Below are 12,815 nucleotides of genomic sequence, written 5' to 3'. Positions count from 1 at the left end.
TTTCATGTTTAAATGTCCGACTACGCCACCCGTGGATTGCGGTCAGAGTGAACCGCCACTACAGGGCAGACCACTGAGGCTGGTGTTGTGGGTGCAGCAGAGCGTAGCATAACTCCCCACGGGAGGAGTATAGCCTCAGGGCAGTGTATGCGGAGGATGGGGGTGATGGTGCAGGGCAGCAGCAGTAACGACACGGAGTCAGTGATGCAGTTCAGGGCCTTTACTCACAGTTCTTATTATCCAGACCACGTCTGCAGGTAACGGCTGCCCACGTCGTACTGTGCTCACCAGGTGAGGGGCTCAGACAACTCCCAGATAACTTTGGAGCACTTCACAGGACCCCCTTTGTGTGTCCTTTGTCTGGCCTTTCTTACAAACACTTCTGTCCGGCTGCCTCGGGCCTCCTCTTGGTAAACTTGGCGCCAGTTTCCCTGACCCTATGTGGTGCCTTCCTAGCGGGTGTAGCGAGGGGCTGCGCCACATAAAATGTCAGAGCCTCCGGTTTCTAGCTGAGGGTCGTTTCCTGCCTCCACTAGTTCGGGGACCGGTCTCCCCCTTTGGCCTGACCCCTCCACGCAGGTGGATTCGGGCGTGCGGTGGCGACTCGCCCGTCCGCACCCCTGGGATCCCTTCATTCCTCGTTCCTGGAGCCTTCTCCGCTCCTCTTCCTTCCTTCTCCCTCTTCCAGGCCTGGGCCTCTGTTACTAGGCCCGCCTCCGGAGCAGAGCTCATGCAGAGCCCCTGCTCCCTGCCACTTCTGCTCAGACTTCTCTGCACTGAACTAAGATGGTGCCCACCTTTTATACTCCCTTCTCAATGCACCCAGGAACTGCTTCCTCCCTGCTCCTGCACTACAGGGTTCCCCTTCCTCAGTGTTCCCTCCCCCCACTCCAGCCAGGGACAGGGACTGTCGTGCCCATCTCAGGGGCATATTGGTCGCCTGCCCCACGGCAATGTGGTGTAATGCATGCAGGTGTCGGGTCCTGATCCACACTCCATCCTTACCTGAGAGTGAGATATCACACCTCTGGGTGAGGTGCAATACGTCTTTAGCAACCGAGCCCTCAGGGTGCTACAGTTCCATTTATCTTCAGCCTAGGTGACGTATTGCGATACAGGGCCGTGATTTTGGCTATAAAAGGGTCCCCTAGACCCCTACCCCAAGCTTTTTAAGAGAATCATATATGGCGTGCCAGGAGACTCTATGGAATGCTTTCTCAGCATCCATCGAGAGTATCTAATTACAAATTTTTAACTGCATCTAGCCCAGGAAATACTTTGTGCCTAGTAGCAGTGTCTGCTAGTAAGCGGATTATCCCGGCTGTTAAGCAAGCTGCACCACCTGTAGTTTAGACACTTAATTTTTTCAAAGGAAATGCTTCGGGACCATGGGATACTTAGTGAAGAGCATCAGGAGGCACCCCAAGGCATAGGGGCTGGGACTGGCAGTAGGATGCCTTGCGGTGGACAGCCGAGCTCGATCCTTATAAAAGCTTTTTAACTGCAGCAGCTTTAGTGGACGCTACTGGAGCTGGAATTACCGCGGCTGCTGGCATGAGACTTGCCCTCCAATAGATCCTTGTAAATGGATTTAAAGTGTATTCATTCAAATTAGAGAGACAATTTAAATTAAAAAGCTTAGAGCTGCCTCCACCACAGGGGGGCTCGCTCGACCCACCAGCGGACAGGCACCAGTATTGGGAGAGGGGGGCTGGCCGTCAGGGTTCACCGCGGCTCTGGCACAAACCCGGCGACACGGAGGTGGCACGGGCAGGAGCGGACTGGCCGTGTCGGCTTCTCACTTTTTGGATTTTAGAAGGGCATGACATGCCTATATCTGTGTCTCCCCCTCCTTTTACTCCTCCACCTCTTTTATTTTCGCATGACTATATGTACTTGTCACTTTTCCATGTGTTAGTTATGTCTTCTGAGCAGTTTGTCAGCTTTTGGACACCTTTGAAGGTGTTTTCTATGTGTTTCTATGTGTTTTTGTTTGCCTGCCATTGGTTTTAACGGTGTTCGAAGGTGTTCGACGAACAGTTCGACGAACAGTTCGGCGAACACACGGGTGTTCGACGAACTGAACCGAACTCGAACACTACGGGGGTGGCTCAACACTAATCAAAACTATGAATTAACACATGTGGAATTATATACTTAACAAAAAAGTGTGAAACAACTGAAAATATGTCTTATATTCTAGGTTCTTCAAAGTAGCCACCTTTTGCTTTGATGACTGCTTTGCACACTCTTGGCATTCTCTTCATGAGCTTCAAGAGGTAGTCACCGGAAATGGTCTTCCAACAATCTTGAAGGAGTTCCCATAGATGCTTAGCACTTGTTGGCCCTTTTGCCTTCACTCTGTGGTCCAGCTCACCCCAAACCATCTCGATTGGGTTCAGGTCTGGTGACTGTGGAGGCCAGGTCATCTGGCATAGCACCCCATCACTCTCCCTCTTGGTCAAATAGCCCTTACACAGCCTGGAAGTGTGTTTGGGGTCATTGTCCTGTTGAAAAATAAATGATGGCCCAACTAAACGCAAACCGGATGGAATAGCATGCCGCTGCAATCTGATTGCCGGAAACAGTGAGAATGCTGTGATTGGCTGTTCAGAATTGAACAGCCAATCACAGCAATCGTGGGTGCAGGGGGGCTGCGACACCCCCCGTGATGCCGGCGCCATCTACCCTGAGGTGAGATGGCACCGGAAATTTAATGCGATCACTGCGACTTTAGTCGCGGGACCGCATTAAAGACCATGACCTAATAGTACGTCATTGGTCCAGTCGGCCCAGGTCACAATGACTTACTATTAGGTCACACGTCAGAAAGGGGTTAAACACGCCAGCATACATCCATTACTTAAAAAGTTCGACCAGAACTGTGCCTGTGCCTCTTGATAAAGCCGACGCGAAACGCGTGTCGAGGCCCTTCGTGGATGGAAATTAGCTGCCTCCCTGTGCCCTTCACATTTTAGAGAGTTTACCAACCATCTGGGTGAGTGCCTTGACTCATTTATTATTATGGCCTCCCACTCGGGTATTGGAGATAATGGATATCTCACCCTGTTTGCTTGATTGATACTTTATACTCTCTCCATGGTTCCATCCCCCCCGCATATTTTGTCTTTCTTCCCCCCTCTTCCTTTTTCCCTTTTCCTTTAAACTTTTTGTGGATTCTGTTTGAACCCATTATACATTGGAATATATACTTATGAGGGGTTTAAAGATGTAGCGGGGTCTTTCTTGATCCAATGATCACCCATTGTCATTGTACTCATAATTATATCCCTTGTGTCTCTATTGTATATTTATAATTGAATAATAAAATATTGTTGTTTCATGCCATTCTTACTCTTTCTCGCTTCTTCCATCCTGTTTTCTGAGTAGGCATTTCTTACTTACGGTCATGGGTGGTGAGCAGGCTTTTTTTGTCACAACCTACCCGTGAGTCTTTAATATGTTGGCCAAAGTGTTTCTCATTGCCAAACTTGCATAGCTTTTTTTTATTTGAAAGGGTATTCTCAAGTTTTTGCTGGATAGGGGATGACGTCTTGATCGGTGGGGGTCTTTTCGCCGGGACCACCCTATCCCCCTCCCCCCCGATCCTGACAACTGGGTATGAGTTTCAAACTTGAGAATAGCCCTTGAAGTCGTGGAAGAAAAATCTAAAGTTTAAAAAAAAATTACTTTGTGTCACCATTTTTTGAGATTTGTAATAATTTTATTTTTTGTTGCCTCTGCTGTTTATTTGTTTCTTTGCATGGCGAGTTGATGATTTTATTGATACCAATTTGGGATACATGTGATGTTTTGATTTGTTTTTATAGAATCTTTTTAGGGAGCTGTAGTGAGATGTTACCAAACAGTTTAACTAATTTAAAATTTTGAAATGGCCTTTTTTCCTTTACTTAGCAGCTTTTTTCTTGCCATAATACAAATTCTAACAGTCTATTCAGTAGGACTATCAGCTGTGTATCCACCAGACTTCTGCACACACAACTGATGGTTCCAACCCCATTTATAAGGCAAGAAATCCCACTTATTAAACCTGACAGGGCACACCTGTGAAGTGAAAACCATTTCCGGTGACTACCTCTTGAAGCTCATCAAGAGAATGCCAAGAGTGTACAAAGCCGCCATCAAAGCAAAAGATGGCTACTTTGAAGAACCTAGAATATAAGACATATTTTCAGTTGTTTCACACTTTTTTGTTAAGTATATAATTCCACATGTGTTAATTCATAGTTTTGATGCCTTCAGTGTGAATGTACAATTTTCATAGTCATGAAAATACAAAAAAATCTTTAAATGAGAATGTGTGTCCAAACTTTTGTTCTGTATATATATATATATATATATATATATATATATATATATATATATATATATATATATATATATATATAATGTATGTATATATATATATATATATATATATATATATATTTTTTTTTTACTCCTATTAGGGAACTTGAAACTGCAATAATCTGATCGCTTATACTATGTACTTCAATACCGCTTGTGGCGGATGGTCATAGTGTCACGATTCCTCCTATCTGTGTGTCTGCATGCAGTGAATGACAGTTCTGCTATCCAATCTAGGACAGGGGCGTGCTGAGCTGTTAGTATGGTGATGGACAGCTCAGACGTCCAATTTGATTCTGGGGCATGCTGAGCTGTCAGTGTCTTGAGTGACAGTTTAGCCACCCAATCAGGGCCAGGGCGTGCTTCATCCATGTGTTTCCTGTTTAAAGTAATTACCTAGCTATTATGCCAGCTCTCTGTCTTAGATTACTGCTAATTATAGCTTTAGTCAAGAGGAGTGGGTGTGCTCTGTTCTCCTGGTCTTGTATTCTGATCTTTGTTTCTCAACCTTGGATTTGCCTTTGACCTTGCGTTTGCCTAGCCCTTTTGTCATAATCCTCTACCTTCTTGGAATTCTGACCCTGGACTGTGACCTCACTATGCCTTTGTCTCACCCCTCTGTCTATGACATGCATTCTTGGCTTTTGTTCCCAGACCTCTTAACTACCCAGCCTCGTGGCTTGTCCTTGTGTAGTGACTATTGTCACACATACAGTTGTGCTAAAAAGTTTACATACCCCGGCAGAATTTTTTCTTTTTTCCTTTCTTGTCCTTGTTTTAGAAAATATGAATAATAACAAAAATACTTTTTCTCCGCTCATGTTTATTGGTTGGGTGAAGCAATTTATTGTCAAACTACTGTGTTTTCTCTTTTTAAATCTTAATGACAACCAAAAGCATCCAAATGACCATAATCAAAAGTTCACATACCCTGTTGATTTGGCCTGATAACATGCACAGAATTTGACACAAATGGATTTGAATGGCTACTAAAGGTAACATCCTCACCTGTGACTTGTTTGCTTGTAATCAGTGTGTGTGCATAAAAGCTGAGTGAGTTTCTGGGATCCAGACAGACTCTTGCATGTTTTATCAAGCCACTGATGTTTCTGGATTGAGAGTGATGGGGAAAGCAAAAGAATTGTCAGCGGATCTACGGGAAAAGGTAGTTGAACTGTATAACACAGGAAAGGGATACAAAAAGATATCCAAGGAATTGATAATGCCAGTCAGCAGCGTTCAAACTGTGATTAACAAATGGAAAATCAGGGACTCTGTAAAAAACAAACCACGGTCAGGTAGACCAACAAAAATTTCGGCCACAACTACCTGGAAAATTGTTCGGGATACAAAGAAAAACCCACAAATAACATCAGCTGAAATTCAGGCTGTTTCAAGATGTACAATAAGGAGGCACTTGAAGAAAAATGGGCTGCGTGGTCGAGTCGCCAGAATGGGCGTGGGGAGCAGTGAATATTCATTTTCATTAGTAGCAGGCACAGTGTAGGCTGCAGCAGGCGGCTCCTGCCTCCTGTGCCCGCTCCTCCGACACTGCCAATCCCCCACCATACACAACCACAATATCATTTATATTTGGACTATAAGACACACCCCCCACTTTCCTCCAAAATTTTGGAGGAAAAAAGTGCGTCTTATAGTCTGAAAAATGCGGTATGTCGTCTTGTGAAAATGTAAAATCTGGGGCTAAAGCAACATTTTAGTGGTATAAATGTAATTAGTTTTTCTTCACTGCTCAATGGTATAAAATTTTGTGAAACAAATGTAATGTCAATATGCTCATTGCACCACTACATCATTTCTTTAAGAGCTGTAGTTTGTAAAATCGGGCCACTTATGGAGGGGTTCTGCTGTTCTGACACCTCAGAACAATGTGCCAATGTGACATGGCACCCACAAACCATTCCATATCAATCTGCACTCCAATATAGCGCTCCTTCCCTTCTGAACTTTGCAATGTGCATAAAAAGTAGTTTTTGACCACAAATGGAGTAATTCTGTACTGAGGAGAAAATGGACCACAAAATTTGTTACGCAATTTATCCTATTAGCCCTTTAACAATTTTAAAAACTTGAGGCTAAAACAACATTTTACAATATAATTTTTCTTTTTCACAGCCCAATGTTATACAACTCTGTGAAATATCAGTGGGTTTAAAATGCTCATCATACTCCTAGAGGAATTCTGTGTGAGGTGTATTTTCCAAAATGGGGTCAATTGTCAATGGGGTTTAGGAACCTTGACTGTCCTGCAAATGCGACATGGTGTCCACAATCTATTCCAGATAATTTTGCACTCCAAAAATCAAATAGCGCTCCTTCCCTTCTGAGCCCTGACATGTGCCCAAACGAGTTTCTGAGAACATAGAGTATCCCTGTACGCAGGAGAAATAGTACAACAAGTTGTGTGGTCCATTTTTCTTTTTTAACCCTTGTGAAAATAAAGAATTTGAGGCTAAAGCAACATTTCTATGGAAAAAAATTATTTTTCCATTTTCACTGCTGAACGTTATAACATTCTGTGAAGCACCGTGGGTTCAATGTGTTCACACCTCTAGATTCTAATTCCTTGAGGGGTGTAGTTTCTGAAATAGGTTCACTGGTGGGGGTTTCCACTGTTTCAGCACATCAAGGGCACTGCAAACGCGACAAGGCATTCTTTATTCCAGTAAATTTTGCAATCCAAAAGTCAAATGGTACTCCTTCCCTTCTGAATTCTGCCGTTTGCCCAAACGGTAGTTTTCCACCACCCATGGTGTGCGGGTGTGCTCAGGAGAAGTTGCACAACAAATTGTATGGTCAATTTTCTTTTGTTACCCTTGTGAAAATGAAAAATTTAGAGCTAAAGCACCATTTTTGTGGGAAAATTTTAATTTCTATTTTTTCCTTCCACATTGTTTTAATTCCTGTGAAGCACCTAAAGGATTAATAAACTTCTTGAATGTGGTTTTGTACACTTTGAGGGTGCAGTTTTTAAAATAGTGATGCTTTTTGCTATTTTCTTTCACATAGGCCCTCAAAGCCACTTCAAATGTACTATGGCCAATAAAAATTTCTTAGGTTATTTTCTAAAACATAGACCTCCAAATCAGTGACAATATTAATTTTAGTAGATATTAGGACTATTATTATAATCTTCTTGTTTTGTCACATTTTTATTACAATGCAACCTTTCAGTTTACCATTTTGCTACTTTTTTTTAGAATCTCTTAAGTGAAAAAGTGGAACAGATGATGGAATGGAGCTCCCGGCGATCTGTCATTCGTATGAATGGTGACAAGTTCAGAAGATTTGTTAAGGCACCACCACGAAATTATTCTGTTATCGTGATGTTCACCGCCCTTCAGCCTCAGAGACAATGTTCTGTATGTAGGTGAGTAGATTATTCTCTTAAGGAATGTCCTACATGATGACTGGTTATCGCTCAGTGTTTTCATGTCGTTATTACACATAATATAATTTCTATAAAGTCTTAGAAGTCATCATTGACTATCGTGAATTATCTACGGTAACTTCTTTCTTCTCTGCTGGGCGCAATCAAAAAACTTCTGGATTTTAAATATTGCTTTTTTTGTTACATTTTTATGATAAAGGGTCTTTCCTATTTTACGTAGGTTTAGGCACTAATAAGTTTGGAGGGAACGCTTCTTTAATCCATTGCCATTTGGCATACGCTGTGTGCAGAATTATTAAGACAGTGAGTCTTTTGGCCATTTGATCATTTTTATGCAGATTTTCCAACTCCATACTGTATAAACTTGAATGATTATTGGATGGAGCAGATCAGGTGATGTATATTTGTGTGCGACCTAAGGATACAACACCCTTTGTCAAGATGTGCAGAATTATTAGGCAGCTTGTTTTGCTCAGGAAATGGGCCGGAAAATAGATTTTACTAACTCTGAAAAATCAAAACTAACTCTGAAAATTTCAGCACTCTTGAAATTGATAAGATATTGGAATGTGATCACAGAAGACACAGTCATCAGGGTTGCAGAAAACATGTTGAGAAAAAAGACATACAATAACTGCCAAATATTTGAGAAGAATCAAACGGGAAGCTACCACAAACCTATTATTCTCCAGTACTGTTATATTTCAGAACTGTAACCTCCCTGGTTTGCCCAGAAGTACAAGGGGTTCAGTGCACAGAGACCCAGCCAACGTAAAGGCTGAAAACCAACCACCACGGAGCAGGAAACAGAAGTGGAAACATCAAGACTGAGCCAAGAAATATCTGAAGACAGTAGTTTCAAAGGTTTTATGGACAGATGAGATGAGAATGACTCTTGACAAATCACATGGATTGGCCCGTGGCTGGATCAGTAATGGGCTGTTTGTTAATAAACAGATGGGTGGTTTTATTGGTCAGGGTATTTTTGTACATTTTGAGGAGTTTGGTTTTTATTCTCACTTTAACAGACGACCATAAACAATTGAGATGGAAACATTTCTTTTTCATTTAATTAATAATTCCTCACATTAATTGTTGCCCAATAATTCTGCGCACATAGATATTCTCCTAAGAAAGACAAAACCACACTTTTACTTTCTTAAATTGTCATCAATATAAGATCGGTGGGGGTGCCACTGTTTTTTCCAATACATATACTAAAAATATACAAATATATACATGTAGTGAAATATACGTGTTGGGTTACATAAGTTAGAACGATATTTGGCCCATTTGTAGCAATTATTTTATATGAAATGTTGTTATAACTTAGTGGCCAAACATGTTAAGGTGCTATATACCTAAGATAATTGTCAGCTAAACAGCTATCTCTCCTGACTCCTCCATACACAGGAATGCTCAGCTCGGCCAAGTCATCCTGGGGTCTCTGTGATGGCTGACTTGAGAGAGTTCTCTGGTGGCAGCTCATCTCAAGGGAGAATATTCCGCAGGCCATATCTGTCTCTGTTAGGGAAGAGATGGTAGGCCCCAATACACATTAGACTGTTTGCCGATCCCATTGATATCGACAGATCTGGCCAACTTTAGTCTAATTTGTTTGGTGGGCTTCAGGTATTCCAATTCCAAGAAAGATGAGCAGCAATTCTCAATGTCAATCAGCAGCTGCAAAAGGAAATAAGATTTTTGGAGGTATAAAAAGAGAACTAAAAATCTGTGATCCAAATGTAATATTACACCTCGATAAATCACACCTCAAATATGGGATTCAGTTTAGTGTTCCATATTATAAAAGGATATCGGGAGAGCTGGAGAGTATTCAAAGGCAGGCAAGTAGGTTATTTTATAGGATGGGAAGTCTAGAAAATCTGTCTTTTGTTTGGTTTGGAAAAGAGATGTCTTTAGATGTATAAATTCATGTGTGGTCGATACAAAGAAATGACACAAATTATTCCTATTGAAGAACTTCCAAATGACTGGAAGCATTCATTACATATGGAGAAAAGACAGTTTAGACATCTGCTGAGGAATGATTTTTTTGTATTAAAAGTAATCAACCTATAAAATGCCCAAGAAACTGCAAGAGGTAGAAACGGCAGATGCTTTTCTGGCATTTAAAAATCCAAGTCTAAACATACAGGTAAACTAAGAGGACAGCAGAACATCAGGATCGAAAACTAATCGCAAACTGAAAAATGCCCAATAAAAGAAAAGGGTGGAGACAGGTGGGAATGGTCACGATAGGACTGTAAGAAACGTAAATCAGCAGAATGAAATGGGACATAGAGAAAACCTAAACCATGGTTGGGTGAATGTGATATTCAGTTATGAGCCTCAAATCTGTGTTGGGCAGATGGTGCTGTTATTTTGGTGCCCCTGTAATGAAACCTAAAGATGACTGTCTGAAGTAATCAATCAGATTTCCCTACTCATTTATGATATTGGGTTGTGTGTCAGGTAAGGGCCTAAGGGAAATGACAGCCATTACTTCAACAATCAATGCACAGAAAAGTTGGACTCTTGTGGAAAATAAGTTTGATGATGAACTCATTTTTGAGGATGCTAGTTTACCTTGACAGAGAGAAAAAGGTTAAGTTTTGTTTTTTTTTCTTCAGAAAAGACATTTCAGTGCAATGAAAAGGCGCAATTCTCAGTCAGACTGAAAACTTTTGATGAGAAAAAAAAGTTTGTGGATGACAAAGCTCCATCCTATAAAGCTGATTTATTTCATGTAGAATATTGTTACCATCAGTGAAATTCTGATAAAAGCCAGAATGGGGGCGACAATATACCAATTTAGGAGGTTTTTATTGATGACTTCACAAGTTTTCCTCAACTTTCAGTGATTCATATTTTCCCTTTATGTAATCTGACAAAACACATGTCATAAGTAAAAAAGTCCTCTCATTTGTACGAGGTTTGTTCGCTTTGTTTCATAATCTGTGTTATTGCCTGGAAGAAATTTAACATCCTACATGTGGCGGCGAGCATGCCATACATTTCTACCTATGACAATTCATGGACATGTCTCCCAGAGAAGCCCCTGCTGAGGTCCTGCAGATCTGTGCTCTGGTTTATATAGTAGGTTCCTCAGCCCCCTCTTAAATATCCATATTCCCTGTTATACGAGTGGTACCAATGTATAAGTTATTCCCTATATAGGATAAGGACATAACCTTTTGAGCACTCGTTTTTGGGAACAGGGTTCTGCAGAGTCTCATCTGAATGTAGGGGATGTCAAAAGTGCACACCTCCACTGTATCCATTCTCCATCAATGCTAGAAAAATCTGAGCACTGTACTTTGCTATCTTCGGCAGTCTCATAGAGAATGAATGGAGTCAAGCATACTTGACCTCTGCTCCATTCACATGGGGCTTTGCAGGCTCCATCTTCAAGATTCGGGGGTTGCAATGCTCAGTCCTCCTATGATTAGAAGATTATCTAGTATCTGGTGGAAAGGGGATGACTTTTATTCTTAGAGACGAGAGGAATTCCTGCAGCAGGCAGATCCTTTAAAAAAATTCCAAAAATGTTTTTCGATGATCATTAAAATCCACAAACAAATCTCACCCACCACCACTTGTAAGGTTAAAAGGTCTGATAGAAGCATTTTGGATACATGTCCTTAATCATTGCACTTGTATTCTTGGTACAACCCATTTTAAAGGGAATCTATCACCAGGTTTTTGCCACTTTGTGAGAACAGAATAATGTAGCGACAGAGACCCTAATTCCAACGATGTATCACTTACTGAGTTGCTTGCTTGAGTATTTATAAAATCACTATTTTATCAACATCACTATACTGTGTGCACGATTAGCCACTAATTATTAGGGTAATAATTATGAATTTTTAAGAAAGTAAAAGTGAGGTTTTGCCATTAGGAGAATATCTATGTGTGTATAATTATTGAACAACTATTAGTGTGCAGGATTATTATGCAACTAAATGGAAACTGTACATTTTCCAATCTCAGTTGTTTGTTTTCATCTGGTAAAGTGAGAATAATAACCTAATAACTCAAAATATATAAATATAGCCAGCCTTCTTTTCAATAACAGCCATAATCCTTCCATCCATGGAGTTCGTCAGCTTCTTAATCTGTTAAATGATCAACTTTTTGGGCAGCGCCAGCCACAGCCTCCCAGATACTGTTCATAGAGGTGACTGCCTTCACCATAATTCTCCGGTTTAAGACTAGGGTTTCGGTCAGGTGAGGAAGGGGTCATGTCCTTATTCTTTCATCTTTATTGTCTTTACTGGCAGCCGGGCAGTGGAGACTTTGATGCATAGAGCATTGTCCTGAATAAAAATCATGGTTTTCTTGAAAGATGCAGACTTTGTCCTTTACCGGTACTTGATAAAAGCTCGTCTTTAATAATTTCTGCTTATAACAGTACCCACCTCCACCTCGCTGGCATCAGAGTCGAAGTGGAGGTCTGTGCCCGTGATGGATGGGTCCATGGTTGGATCAATCTGGGCTGTCAAGAGTCACAATCATCCCATCAGTCTATAAAACCTTTGAACAATCTGTCTTGAGATATTACTTGGCCCAGTCTTGAGGGTTTCAGCCCTCCTTACCTCGGCCATGTCTCTGAGCACTGAACACCTTGTACTTCTCTCCAGGGAGGTTACATTTCTGGAATATGACAGCACTGGAAGATAATGGCTTCTTGTCTCTTCACATTTGATTCTTTTCATTTCTTTGGCAGATAATGTGCATCTTTTTTTTTTCTCAACACATTTTTTATTTGCTGTTGACTATTTGCAACAAAACCTTTGCTGGTTGTGTGATTATGCCCCAATATCGTAGCAGTTTAAGAGTGCTGAACCCCTCTGTAAGACTTGTAACAATTTTTTACTTTTCAGAGTCAGTTATCTTATTTTTGTCCCATTTTTGCCTGAGGGGAACAAGCTGCCTAATAATTCTGCACACCTTGATAAAGGTGGTAGTATCCTTAGGCCTCACCCCCTCTCATTACACAAATACACATCACCTGATCTGCTCCATCCAA

At 41.3% G+C, this 12,815-nt stretch overlaps 1 protein-coding gene across 1 annotated transcript in view; it reads left to right on the top strand.

The window, feature by feature from the left end:
* Positions 1-12,815, top strand: part of TUSC3 (tumor suppressor candidate 3) — a 417,133-nt gene that overhangs the window by 205,330 nt on the left and 198,988 nt on the right. The window contains exon 2 of the mRNA XM_073645422.1: positions 7,590-7,759. Within this exon, the coding sequence (XP_073501523.1) occupies positions 7,590-7,759 (170 nt within the window). The remainder of the gene's footprint in view (positions 1-7,589; positions 7,760-12,815) is intronic.

Source organism: Phyllobates terribilis, unplaced genomic scaffold, assembly GCF_046119375.1.
Source record: "Phyllobates terribilis strain yellow unplaced genomic scaffold, ASM4611937v1 Scaffold_1__5_contigs__length_1240528914, whole genome shotgun sequence".
NCBI lineage: Eukaryota > Metazoa > Chordata > Amphibia > Anura > Dendrobatidae > Phyllobates > Phyllobates terribilis.
Note: the sequence above shows the minus strand (reverse complement) of the source record. Positions and strands in the feature narration are given on the sequence as shown.